Here is a 14,790-nt window from a genome sequence, read left to right as displayed (position 1 = left end):
AGTAATTTGCTTTTTATCACAACAATTGCTGGTTCCTATCTATTGTCACACAGTCTTTATGTCCACTGAACTCAAGGTGATTTAGGAGCAGCTGAGATTAAAATAGCCAGATAATATGCAGTCACAGCTGGTCAGTATTTTAATTTAATGATTTAACAGAAAACTGGCTCATACTGAATGTTTCTTTAAGGAAACAAGGTTACAAAATAGGACCAAAAGAACTTATTCATAAAATAATAATGTTACCAGCAAAAATAAAGTATCAATTACATACACACAATGTATGAAAAAAAACAAGAAATGATAGATGTCAATGCTAAATTTTTTATACAAACTATTGTGTACAAGGTCATAATTATAGATTCATTTTTCTCTCAAAATATATACTTGTGGTTTGGATATAGTTTTGCCTAGAACAGAATTCTCTGCCCGTTGAAGCAGTGGAGGCTACCTCGCTAAATATATTTAAGTCACGGGTAGATAGGTTTTTGACAGACAAGGGAATTAAGGGTTATGGGGAGAAAGCGGGAAAGTGGAACTGATCCACTTCAGATCAGCCATGATCTTATTGAATGGCGGGGCAGGCTAGAAGGGCTAGATAGCCTACTCCTGCTCCTATTTCTTACGTTCTTATGTTGCCAAAATCAAGTGCATATAATAATGAATTATAGACATGTTGAATTTTGAAATAAGACACGGACATGTTGGAACTTTTAAAATAAGGTGTGGCTTAAAAAGGGTCACTTAAGCTAAAAATGACTGGGAATTTAAATTCTGAGAATGTATTTCAGTGACTGTCTGAAAAGTACCTGCATGGATTATACTCAGTCCTGCAATACAACTGAATGTCACATCCTTATTTCAGACAGCGTCATTTCAAGAAAGAAGCAATATAGACTAAATTGTAATCTCCTGTGGAGATAATGGAAGCTGATCGTCATCTCAGCAGGAATCATATATTTTAAGTTATGCCCCAGACTGGTTTGTGGTTTCCCCTTGCAGGAATACACAAGGAATTAAATAAGCAACTGCAATTTGAATCTCTGTGTGCTAATCTGCTTTCCCAGTTCCTGTGCTGTGAAGATCACAGCTGAAGGGCATTGACTGAGTCATCCATATGCTGGCTGGCTAAGTCTCACTCGGTCTCCAACTGCTGGGAGCAAAACAACTTAGCTGTGCTACGGTTCAAAAGGAAGTAGGGCATCTTCTCAGCCAAACTGGTAAAACAGGAATCTCTAAACCAACTAATCAAAGTTCAGATCCACACAACTTAGCAACCGCAACATTTCACCATCTACTCCTCATGGAAAAGGTCAAAGACTAAATTGCATATCTTGTTTTACAAACTTATTTGGGGACTCGCTTCACATGCATGCGCTTGTGATTTTATTATTTTTCTTGCATTGCTAATGAATTTCCTTTCTTAATCAAAAATGGTTCATTAAATTGGCTGTTTTTAAAACAAATACATTCGGACTGGGAAAAGGTATCCACAAGGGAAGGGATCCTTTCAAATTAACCTTGCTGTGACCAACAAGGGGGGTTGAATAAAGACAGAGAGCCACTTCACCCCTCCTCATTTGGGAACGTAACCATTAGGAGTTTCCTGTCTAGAATCATAAATTCTAGTTCCCACAGAAGGGACGAAGTTTAACAAATTTGGGGACCTGGTCTGGGAACCAACTGTAACAAGATACTACGGTATTCGACTGAGAAATCCATTAAATTAAACTTCACCACTGAACTTAATTTTCTTCTGCTGAAATATACAGCTAATGGTGTTGAATTGCAGAACTGGAACATACTAGCCTGCATATGAAATTCTGTTTAATATGATTTAAATTTACCATTATGCTATTAGTGTATGACAACAAAATCTGGTTTGATAATTGAGCAGTAATAGAAACTTGTACATCGGAGCCAAAAAACACCAAAGCACAAAACGGCTTCCTTCAAATCACTTCATGCAGTCCTTATTCTGGTAGCAAGCTTGCATGTTCAAAATAGAACATAAAGCCATTTCTGTGCTTTTGATACTTTTTCTTGCAGCTTAAGACAATAACATAACAAATGGGAATGGCAACTTCAATATTTTGCATAATTATGCTTCCAATTAGGATATGTCAACTTATTGTAGACAGACTTGCGTACTAAAAAAGGAATGACTTCATCAGCAGCTGGTTAATAAAACTAGATAATGATAAGTGAAACTTAGTAGGTTAGATGTTTGCCACCTACCTCTGGAAGTTTAAGGACTTTACAGTACTTGACTCCATTTCTTAACCTTAAAAAAAGGAAGCGCACAAGATTAGTGAACTTAAACAATGCAAACACCATGCACACATTGGAATAATCCACATTTATGTCTGCAATTTAAACAGCGACAAAGCATTCATCTTGCCCTCAAACCATTCAACTCTCACTTTGATTTATTATTGTCACCTGTATTGTGATACATTGAAAAGTATTTCTTGCACGCTATAGACAAAACACAGTTCATAGAGTACATTGAGGAGAAAAGGAGAGGGTGCAGAATGAAACTACAAATGCTCATGAATGAAGCCCAATCCATCATTCAAAACCGCCTCCCACACACTGTCATTGCCTACACCCCCACTGCCTTGGAAAAACAGCCAGCATAATTAAGGACCCCACGCACCCCAGACATATTCTCTTCCATCGGGAAAAGGGTACAAGCTTCTTCCCTGCTGTCAGACTTTTGAATGGACCCAAGTTGAACTTTCTCTACACCCTAACAACAATTGTGACCCTACATTCTGTATTCTCTCCTTCCCTTCTCTATGAACAGTGTGCTCTGTCTGTATAGTGCGCAAAAAACACTTCTTACTGTCTACCAATTCATATGACAATAACAAATCAAGTCAAAAATGTAGTGTTGCAATTACAGATAGGTTGAAGTGAAAGATCAACTTAAAAATGAAGTTACAAGAAATTAACTAAAGGGAGACATTTGGGAGAGGGGATAAGAAAAGCAAGGTGGTTCAATTCACTCCGTTTTACTTCTGTGATTATTCATAGCCTATGAATCAGAGGGAATACACAGATTGATTGAGATGTTGGTCAATAGCATCCCCATGCGTTCTAAACCTTAAGGTCCTAGGAATCAGGAAGCAACTTCTCCCAACACCTATTCCTGAGCTTTGAGGGGCAATTGACCTGAAACTTTAACCCTTATTTCCTCACTGCACAGATGCCGCTAGATCTGAGTATTACTCGTATTTTCTACTTTTATTGCTTTTTTTCTTACCTACTCTCAAAATAACGCCTTGACTGACTTATGCCTAAGAGAGCAGACGTGGCCTCAGTTTAATGTCTCAGTCAAAACAGATCACAAGCTGATACTGGAACGTATAGTTATGTGTAATGTGTATGGAGATCAAACTGATTATCTCATATTTACTAAAAACATCAGAACAATTCACTGAACTACAGGAAACACAGCTCAAAGAAAAGCAGGTTTGTATTCCAACTTACTTCTTGCATCGCTCACAACTGTACATATTGTCACCTGCAAAAAAAGACAAACACACAGTTTGAGGGCAACTATTAAATGTGCTACTTGTAAGATTTTTATAGTTTCCAATTGCTCACTAATAATCTGTCCAGAAAGCAGGACAGATGTAGAACACAAGAGTCCCAGAAGGTGTTTACGCTCAACATAAGCATATAGTTTTCATCACATTTTACCACCTGGTTCTCATACCCCTGGGATAACTGGAGATAGGAATACATGGTAGGTACATGTGATAAGAACTGAATGCTCACATGGACGGCAAGTGGCTTTGAGGACCGTTTCAATTGGTCCTGCTTTCCGACAGGTTATTAAAGTTAGCAGTTGAAATCTATCATTGAGTGATTAAAAAAAGTCTACAAATAGTCAATTAAACACAAGAACTTAAGAGGTTGAAAGAAAAATTAGTTGCATTTATATAGCACCTTTCACAATGTTCCAAGGCTCTTCACAGGCAATTATGTACTTTTGAAGTGTAGCAAACGCTGGAATTTAGGAAACATCCCAGCCAATTTGTGCATACCAAGCTCCCACAAACAGCAATGTGAAAATGATCAGATAATCTATTTTCAGTAATACTGATCAAGTGTAACTATAGTCTTTGGCCAGGATAAAACTTGCCCTCGCTCGTTTTTTTGAAAGTGATATCCAGGGCACCTGCTTAAATGTAAGAATCACTGTATAAGTGAAAAACCTAGAGCTATTTAAACAATGCTCTATGTCATAAAGAGTGTTGCAGATAAAGGATAGGAGATATACTGCAGGAGAATCATCTTTACACAAAGTTCTACAGCTGTGGGGGAATTCACTGCTGGGGTTAGCAGCTGAGGCAGAAACTAGGACAAAACGAGGCTGGACAGGTGAATGAAGGAAAATGGGGATATGAGAACAAGGTGGGTAAATGCAATAAGAACTATATGCTCACGTGGAGGGTAAATGCCGACATGGACTGGTTGGGCCGAATGGCCTGCTTCCACGTTGCAACTTCTATGTATTTCTACGAAAAGCAAACAGTACAGAATAAATCTCACTGAACTCGCCTTTCAGCTCATCAGCAGCAAAAAAGGCAGCTAAACAATCTTCTAAAGTCACTACAGGACCCCAGAACCAGCTCGGGATGCAGGACACGACAAATCTGCAACGAGAATTGTATAAATTCCACGGTCAGTCAATGTGAGTATTTTAGCTTTGAGCTAAAGTCAAGAGGTACAACCAGGAGGAGAATGATAGGTTTTAAGAACATAAGAACATAAGAAATAGGAGCAGGAGTAGGCCATCTAGCCCTTTGAGCCTGCCCCGCCATTCAATAAGGAAGTAAATAAAAAGGTGAGTGACCATTACAACATGGAATTAAAACTAGCAGATTAAATAAAACTATTAAAATTTACAGATCTACACTTGAAATACAAAAGATAGAAAACTCAAATCAGGTTTTGGTTTATGAAACTGGAATTCCTGCTATTTTTCTTAATAATGAACAAAGAAAATTACAGTGCAGGAACAGGCTCTTCAGCCCTCCAAGCCTGCACTGACCATGCTGCCCGACTCAACTAAAACCCTCTACCCTTCTGGGGACCATATCCCTCTATTCCCATCCTATTCATGTATTTGTCCAGACGACCTTAAAACTCGCATAATACCCTGATGCTTTTCAACTCTGAACTGAACCAAATTTATTCTGCAGGGAATGCAGTGAGGACACTTGTGCAGATTGCACCCATTTCATCATTTTTAAAGTTTACTTATAAGTCACAAGTAAGGCTTACATTAATACTGCAATTAAGGCCCCTAGTCGCCATGCTTCGGTGCCTGTTCGGGTCCATGCATCTCACAGACAAAACATCTAAACAAACAGATATGTCAGTTATGCAGAGATGAGGTTGCAAGTGAGTTGCACAAACGTGGCCTGGATATCCCCTCACAGCACCATTCCTTTTCCCTTATGCCTTACTGAATGAGTGCACACCTTTTAAAATGTATTAGTGTCACAAGTAGACTTACATTAACACTGCAATGAAGTCAGTGTGAAAATCCCAGAGTCGCCACACTCCAGCGTCTGTTCGGATACATGGGAGAATTTAGCTTGGCCAATGCACCTAAGAAGCACCTCTTTTGGACTGTGGGAGGAAACCCACAAAAAAAAAACAGGCAGAACATGCAGACTCCGCACAGACAACGACCCAAAGCTGGGAATCGAACCCAGGCCCCTGGCACTGTGAGGCAGCAGTGATAACCACTGTGCCACCTACCCGCTCAATGACATTCATTTTTAAAAAACATAGGTTTAGAAAAAAAATTGTACAAAGGGAGGACAAGTTTAACAAGAAATGGACCAAAGCCACACCAGCTTTGATTGACAAGAAATTTGACACATGATCTTAGAAAACAACTAAACACTAAATGTGCAAACAATTCCATTGTACTAAATGCAAATTTATAATGGGCATTAAAATAATACAAATAGCTTGGGAGACAAGTATAATAGTCATGCAGTATCCAGCATGTTTTGCAAACACCATTCACCTTCTAATATAATCCATAATAAATGCTACCCATCCCTGTGTTGTGTAGGCATCAGTGCAGGTGCCAGTTTTCACTGGTATGTTTTGGTGGATAGATGCATGTAGTTTTGCCAGGTCCTCCTTCCCAGGAATTGGCAATGACAAATCCTGAAATGTTTCCACTGTAGAGGAAATCTGCAACAGGAAAGAAACAAGAAAGTTAACATACAAGACAAGAGGTTTAAAGTCAGAATCCAAAATTGCTGGTTTTGTGCAGTTAGTTACTTCACAGAAACAGAAATGGGCCGTTCAGCCCCTCACGCCTGCTCCCCATTTAATAAGATCATGGGTGATCTGATTGTAACCTAAAATCTGCATTCCTCCTATCCCCAATTACGTATCAGCTCCATTCTTACCTCAATAAGATATCACCCCCATTCTTATTAAGAATCGATCCACCTCTGCCTTAAACGTATTTAGCAACTCTACTTCCACGCCTTTTGATGGAGAATTCCAGAGACTCACTCAGAGAAATTAATCTCATCTCAGTTTTAAATGGGTGACCCCTTATTCTTAAAATGATCCCTAGTTCCACATTCTTGACAAGGGGAAACATCCTCTCAACATCCAGCCTGTTGAGATCCCTCAGGATCTTATTGTTCAGATAAGATGAAACTATCAAGAGAAACTAAATAGTCTGGATCTGTAATCCTTGGAGTTAAGAGTGAGGGGTGACCTTATTCAAACATACCAGATCCTGAGGGAGCTTGACAGGGTAGCTGGGCGAGATATTTTCACTAGTCTTGAACACTGGGACATAGCAACAAGATAAAGGGCCAGTCATTTAATACTGAGGTGCGTAGAAATTTCCTCTTGCAGAGGATGTTGAATCTCTGGAATTCTCTGCCCCAAGGGGCGGTGGATCAGTAGAAATATTCAAAGTGAAGGTGGATAAACACTTGATAGATTGAGGAATAGAGGGCTATGAGGAAATGGCACAGAAAAGGTGTTGAGGCTGGTAGTGATCAGGCATGGTCATATTGAATGCTGGGCAGGACTGAAGGACCTGGTAGCCGACACCTGCTACTATTTGTGTTCAATCAAGTTGCTTCTTACTCTTCTAGCGGAAACAAGCCTAGTCTGTCCAACTTTTCCACGTAAGACAATCCACTCATTCCAGCTATTTGTCTGGTAAACCTTTCCAAAGCAATTTTATCCTTCCTTTAATAAGATAATCAACACTATACCCAATACGCCAATGCAGTCTCATTAGCACCCTGTATAACTGAAGCATAACCTCCTATTAACTTTCCTTTTTTTTGCTGTAACTGCATACTAGCCTTTCATGATTCATGCACTAGAGCACCCAGAGCCCTCTGCAATCTTTCACCATTTAGATAATCCACTTCATTTTTATTCTCCATGTCAAAATGGACAATTTATATTCTATCAGCCAGATCTTTGCCCACTCACTTATCTTACATAAGCTTGTAGATTCCTCATGTATTCTTCACCACATAATTTCCTACCCATCTTCGTGTCATCAAATTGAGCAATCTTCCGTTCAATCCGTACATCCATGTCATTTATATAAATTGCAAACAGTTCAGGGCACAGCATGATTCATATGGCACAGCAACATTACACCTTGTCAACCGAAAAGACCACTTATGCCGACTATTAAGCCAAAGTTTGCCAGCCAAAGCTCTATCCATGTCAACATATTACCTAGATCCCATGGGCATTTATTTTCCACAACAACTTTTGATGTGGCACTTTATCAAATACCTTCTGGAAATCTAAGTCCGGTGTATCCATTGGTTCCCCTTTATCTTCATGCTACTTCCTCAATGAACTCCAATAAAGTTGGTTAAACATGATTTCCCTTTCACAAAACCATGTTGACTCTGCCTGATTACCTTGAACTTATTAAATAATGGCTTTTAATATTCTTCTGACAACAGATGCTAAGCTAACTGGCCAATAATTTCTAGCTTTCTGTATCCCTACCTTTTTAAATAGTTTCAAGTATATTGTAACTTACACAAACATTGCAGTCGGTGCACCTCTTATGTTTTAGGATGAATCCTGCTGCTAGACTTTTGAATGGACTTACCATATATTAAGCTTTCTCTATACTTTAGCTATGACCGTAACACAATATTCTGCACACTCTCCTTTCCTTCTCTCCTACGTACTCCAAGAACAGTATGTTTTGCCTGTACAGCACGCAAGAAGTACTTTTCACTACATCCCAATAAATGCGACAATAATAAATCAACCCATCCTTTCTCTTGCTCATGTTTTAGTTGTATACCTAGTTTATCTTATGGGTTCAAGCTCCAATATGAGCTGATGCTTCTAACACTGAGGGAGTTTTTAAGTCTCAAACCTGAAGGAATAAGACTCCAAAATTGCAATAATATGTTAATGCTCAGCACCAGGTGTTGACTGGCAGTACAATTTGGAATGGCAGAATCTACAGTGCAGGAGGCCATTCGGCCCATCAATCGTGCAACAACAATCCCACCCAGGCCCTATCCCTGTAACTCCACATATTTACCCCCCTAGTCTCCCTGACACTGAGGGTCAATTTAGCATGGCCAATCAACCTGCACATCTTTGGAAATTTCATCATGTTGTTAGACTGAAACAGACTAGACTTAACTTTCTATGATGCGTTTAGTTTGTATCAACTGCGCAAATACAATAATTTTGATGTATGGCAATGGTGAGACAGGCAGCTAGTTTTACAAAGCTAGCGACACAGCACCATATCTCAGGTTGCAATGTTTGGATATTCTTGTTTAACTGTGCATCTGCCTCTCAGCTGAAAACGATGACAAATGGCAATCCTGCTTCCAGCAAGATAATTCCATCAAGAGAAAGTTTAACATCAAACACACACGACCCGTAATGGAGGGATTCCATTTGGCAAGCATCCAGTTATAGAATAAGAAAAGCATAAAGCACATCGACTGCTCTGGACAAACACAGGAACCTGTGCCATATTACTCTGTAAAAACGTGAGTGCAGCTTACTCTGTCACAGGTGAGACACTGGACTAGACTCAATATCGACCCATCAAAGATATCAGAAATTACACTCCGATACTTGGCCTGCTTTCTCTTTTTGGCAGATAACAGAAGCTGGGCTGAGGGAAGGAAACAAAAGAGAACTGAATTACATTCTGCAGATGTGACTAAAACAAAATTCCATATTATTATTTTATGGAAAAACGCAAAATTTCCAGATTCATGTGGTCACAAGCTAATAAGGTATGCAAGGGCAATGGCAGTTGGATAAAATCATTTTCAGTATCTTTTTAAATGGCAAAGATTTTATAATTACACTATGAAGCCAAATCAGGCAGTATTTTCTCTCCATGATCAAAACTATGCTAATGCAAGATCCTCACTTGGCTAAAACGTGCTGCCTTTCAGTTACTAAGAATGTTTTAAGCATTCTGGTTAGAAACATCAATTTGAATTGCAAAGGAACTCACTATAAAAAAAGACAGAATTCTAACAACTACCTATGACAGGAAGGATAAAGATGTTCAAGCTTTAAATTAAAAATTTGGCACTAGGGAGAATGGTACCTTTTTTGAATGAAAACGATGACACTGCCCGCATTGGACTGGCACGAGGTGGGCTGCTGGACAAACTGGAATGCACTTCCTGGTGGATGGGACTGCAGGATCGAGATGTGCAGCGCATGTTTACATCATTGTCAGGTTCTAGAAAAGATCAACAGGAGTCAACCCACACTGATTATGCCATAAAGCTTCTGAATAAGACTGCTGGACAGAACACATTATAGAATCCCTACAGTGCAGGAGGCTGCCATTTGGCCCATCGAGTCTGCACCAACTTTCTGACACAGCATTTCACCCAGGCCCTATTGCCGTAACCCCACGAATCCCTCTAATCTACACATCTTGGAACACTAAGGCAATTTAGAATGGCCAATCCACCTAACCTGCACATCTTTTGGACTGTGGAAGGAAACCGAGGCATCCAGAGGAAACCCACGCAGACACAGGGAGAACGTGCAAACCCCGCACAGTCACCTAAGCCAGGAATTGAACCTGGGTTCCTGATGCTGTGAGGCAGTACTGCTAATCACTGTGCCACCATGACCATCAGAAACAACAACTTACATTTATATAGCACCTTTTAACATAATAAAATGTCCCAAGATGCTTTACAGAAGTGATGAAACAAAATATGGCACCAAGCCACTTAGAATCATAGAATCCTACACTGCAGAAGGAGGCCATTCTGCCCATCGAGTCTGCACTGACCAGAATCCCACCCAGACCCTATCCTCACAACCCCATGGAGCTAGTTTCCCTGATACTAAGGGGCAATTTAGCATGGCCTATCCACCTAACTTGCACATCTTTGGACTGCAGGGAGAAACTGGAACACCCAGAGAAAACATTCAACATTCTACACTTTGGAACATGGCAGGAAACCCACACAAACATGGGGAGAACGTACAAACTCCACAATCACCTAAGGCCGGAATTGAACCCAGGTCCCTGGCAGCAGTGCTAACCAGTGCCACCAGGCCACCGCCGATGGTAAGCTTTACACTGAGTGCTGGGAGGTGCCCAGTCCTCTGTCACCTATAAATCTATCACAGGATAGAGAAAGCTTTATTTTCATTGGCTGAAGGCTGGATTTCAATTCCAAATCGTGCATTGGAAACCTCAAGGAAATTGAACCAACTGACTAACCCAGATCATGGAATATCATTTTGCTTTTCCCTCAAAAGCCTTTCCCATGCGACAATAGCACCAAAGGATATAAATTAAAAAAGATTTTGCCAAAATATAGTTCTGAAATAACAGCAGACCATCAAAATATGCCTCGATCATTTAAACTCAGAGGGACATGATATTCAGAAGCAGGCACAAATTAATTGGATGGCACAGTGATTAGCACTGCTGTCTCACAGCGCCAAAGACTCTGGTTCAATTCCTGGCTTGGGTCATTGTGCAAATTCCACATGGACATTCTCCCCGTGTCTGTATGGGTTTCCTCCAGGTGCTCCGATTTCCTCCTGCAGTCCAAAGGTGTGGGAGTTAGGTGGATTGACCATGCTAAATTGTCCCTTAGTGTCAGGGGGACTAGCTAGGGTAAATGCTAGGTTTATGGGGATAGGGGCCTGTTGGGCCAAAAGGCCTCCTTCTGAATTGTAGGATTCTATGATTCTATAATTCTCTGCACACAACATAAAATCTGAGAACGCATTTAAAAAGGGTAATTAAACACTGCACCTGGTGTCCTACAAGTACCGTTGGAAGCTCTAGCATCTCCTGAACCTCCAGCATCTCCAGAACTCAAAGAGGTGTCCACATCTGCATCTTCATCAATTGGATCCACTGACCCCAGCTTATGGTGCCCACATGAAAACTTTCTGTCCTTCTGTCTCTCCTTTTCTGAGATTCCTTTCCCACATTCGTCCTGGATCAGCAGTTCAGTCTCAATCTGCTTCTCAGTGGCACACCGACTCCGGTTCTCCCCTTCCCCTTTGTCGCTGCTCGCGCCAGAGTCACAGGAGAGGAACTCATCCTCAGAAGGGCTCCTATCACCATCTCGCTTTTCGTCTGTATCACTTGAGGAATCAGAGTCTCGTTCTGACACCGGCTCCTTAAGCTCCTCATGGAGCTGATCCATCAAACAACGGAGGAATTCCTGCGTGTCCTATAAAAATCAAAAGCATGACAGCAGGTGAATCAGAAAATTACCTGCTAACCAGCGGATGGCAATTTTGTAGGCTAATAGGCAATAGTTTTTAGAATAAACCCAATGACCCATGGCAAACTAGCAGCATGAATTGGCAGCCCTACAATGCATTCAGGTGTGGCAGCAGCCAACCCAGGACAGCAGTCCCTGGTGGAAGAAAATTAGTAATGCAGTACATCAAATTATAAGCAAACTCATATCATACTGCTGCAAGACCAGGACAATTTTAGCTCTTCAATCACAGAATAAACATCTTGTGAACATATTAAATGCTGATGGTCATCCTATTGAGTGCTTCAGACTGGTAAATGAAAGTTTCAGGTCTGATTATGCCCTGTTATTCAAAACCATTTCCTACATCACCTCAAAAAGTACTTTAATGGCTGAAAAGTGCATTGGGGCACCCTGGGGTAACGAAGGGTGCTTTCTGATCACAAGTGGTTCTTTTACAGTTGACACTCTGGAGTAGCGCAAAGAGTGCTGGGCTGCCAGAGATGTCCTTCATATGAGACATTAAACCAAGGTCTAGACTATCCTCCCAGGTGAATATAAAAGAATCCAATGCATCGTTTCGAAGGAGGTAGATCTCTCCATTTGTCATGGCCAGTATTTGTCACTTAACCAACATCACCAAAAAAAGAAGAAACCCAGGATATCAAGTTACTAGGAAACTGTGGTTTTTGTGTCCTTGCTGTCTGCAACTCCAGCTGCTGCATTTTCCATATTACAATAACTCCACTTCAAGAAGAACAATTTGAGATATGCACACTATCCATATCTTTACACTCTCCTTATTTGTTTTTTTTCCCAGATCTCTTTATTCTTTTAATGATTCTTTGCCAACTTTCCAACATTATTTTGATTCATTACTTGCCTATTTTCACCCCTTTTCACTGACCCTTTCTTTGCTGATCACAACCCAAAAGTTCTCACAAAGAGCTGGCATTCCTACATTTTTTTTGGGAAACCTGTTTTCTGCCTCACCTTCTTGTTTTAGCCATGACGTGGAGATGCCAGCGTTAGACTGGGTAAGAAGTCTCACAACACCAGGTTAAAGTCCAACAGGTTTATTTGGAATCACATGCTTTTGGAGCACCGCTCCTTCCTCGGCTAAGTACTGAAGAAACAGAGCTCCAAAAGCTCATGATTCCAAATAAATCTGTTGTACTTTAACCTGGTGTTGTGAGATCTCTTGTTTCAGGATGATCTTATATTCCTGTTTCCAAATCTAATAAAGGAAACTACCCAGAACTTTAGAGCTGTCACACAGAAAGAGGGAAGTAGTCCACTGTGCCTGTGCCGGATTCTTACCAGAACAATCCAAAACAAATTTCACTGCCCTGTTCTCTTGACATTCCTTTGTTATCTCCCACTTGCTTCAAATGTTGTACATTGCACATTTTCAGTGGAAGTTACTGGCAATAAATCCACATAGAGATTCCTACAGCTACACATTCTCTTTTTAAATGCATACTACTTCAGAAATAAAATCTATAGTTAGGACCAAGGCAATCTGAAATGTTTAAAATGGCAGACATCACAATTCTCATTAGAGCAGGATAATTGCAAGATAGGAAATTGAAGTTACTGAGAACCTCATATACTAGCAAAATGCTTCAAGCAATAAACAGCTTTTAACCACATTACTTAGCCAAAAATTTGCACATAGCACTAACAGCAAATGAAACAAAGAACTGCTAACATTGGTGGTGTTGGTTGAAGGAATATTGGAAAGAACATTGCAGAACTCTTTGTACTTCATCCAGTAGTGCCATGGGATCTCTAATGCTTTAAGAGTAGACAGCCTCCATTTAATGTCTTACTAGGAGGGCACAGATGAGCATCATTAGCACAGTGGTGCGGTGCAGTGCAGCGCAGCGCTGAAGCGCCAGCTTGCCTTTGTGGACTCAAATCTGGGAGCGAGATATTGGAACCTACATAGGCTACTTTGTCACAGTACATGGGCAAGTTTTGATTTAAATTTCATCAATTCTACCAATTTTCCTGATGCATCGGTCCCTTTAAAAATTAGGCAATGCAATTGGAGTAATATTCTGGAGAAACTTTCACTTCGAAATCCGGGGAGATGGAAAACTTAAAAAAGGATACTGGATGTGATATTCAGTCCAACAAATCAAAGATTACTAACAAAGAAGCAGCATTATTTACTGAAACTAAACTTCAAGTATTACCTTAAATATTGCTCTCTCAAACTTTCCTCTTCGTTTTGTTTTCCAGAGCTCAAAAAAATTGACAAATCTGCTTTCTTCCTCCATATCCACAAGTTTCATTGAGGGTCCAGGAAGATGTACAAGTTATTCTGCCATGGTACTGGCTGGATGTGCAATAGCATTTCTCTACCCCCTTCTAAGAATGACAAACTACATCCAATGGCAGCTCAGGTCAAGCAGAGTTGAGGGCTACGTCTATTGTTTCTGTCATCATACCAGTTCAATGTAATGCTCATAACATGCAATGCTAACAGTTTGAAACAATGGCCACTTGTTCATATGGAAGACAAATTGTTGAATTTAAAAAAGTTGATGAACAACAGCTACAAGAAATAATTCTTCGCAGTATTTTGAGCTATAAAAGTAGAAAAAACTGAATAAAGCCATAGCTCTGGATGATTCCCGTCCCTTGTGGAACATGATATCAGATAGGCTTCTTTGACTGCAAAAACAAAAGAGCGACACAAGAACTTTCTATTTACTCCCTGTGTAAAGTGCTAGCTATCAGCGTGTAAACATTGTGCAATCAGTGAGACTGTCATTACAACACGTGCTTCATTATAATGCACCATTCGGCTGGTTGCCAAACAGCCCATTATAATGATCATTTGTGCAGATCCTGGCAATAACCAGCATTGATATGCATCATAGATGGGTTTTTTTCTGATATGCTAAATGAAGTATAGGGTGAAGATGAAGGTTTTAAGATAAATGTCAAAGTTTTGAGGGTTTTTATTTAAAAATAAAATAGATGAACACCCGTTATAGGC

General features: G+C 40.2%; 1 protein-coding gene across 3 annotated transcripts in view; it reads right to left on the bottom strand.

Moving 5' to 3' along the window:
• Window positions 1–14,790, bottom strand: part of usp20 (ubiquitin specific peptidase 20) — a 64,152-nt gene that overhangs the window by 24,658 nt on the left and 24,704 nt on the right. For all 3 annotated transcript variants that reach the window (XM_080212424.1, XM_080212426.1, XM_080212425.1), the window contains 7 exons: window positions 11,321–11,747; window positions 9,635–9,772; window positions 9,075–9,187; window positions 6,056–6,228; window positions 4,573–4,667; window positions 3,496–3,529; window positions 2,239–2,284 (listed from right to left, as the gene is read on the bottom strand). In XM_080212424.1, coding sequence (XP_080068550.1) covers window positions 2,239–2,284; window positions 3,496–3,529; window positions 4,573–4,667; window positions 6,056–6,228; window positions 9,075–9,187; window positions 9,635–9,772; window positions 11,321–11,747 — 1,026 coding nt within the window. The remainder of the gene's footprint in view (window positions 1–2,238; window positions 2,285–3,495; window positions 3,530–4,572; window positions 4,668–6,055; window positions 6,229–9,074; window positions 9,188–9,634; window positions 9,773–11,320; window positions 11,748–14,790) is intronic.

This window comes from Carcharhinus amblyrhynchos, chromosome 25 (assembly GCF_965287045.1).
Source record: "Carcharhinus amblyrhynchos chromosome 25, sCarAmb.v2.hapA, whole genome shotgun sequence".
NCBI classification, from domain to species: domain Eukaryota; kingdom Metazoa; phylum Chordata; class Chondrichthyes; order Carcharhiniformes; family Carcharhinidae; genus Carcharhinus; species Carcharhinus amblyrhynchos.
Note: the sequence above shows the minus strand (reverse complement) of the source record. Positions and strands in the feature narration are given on the sequence as shown.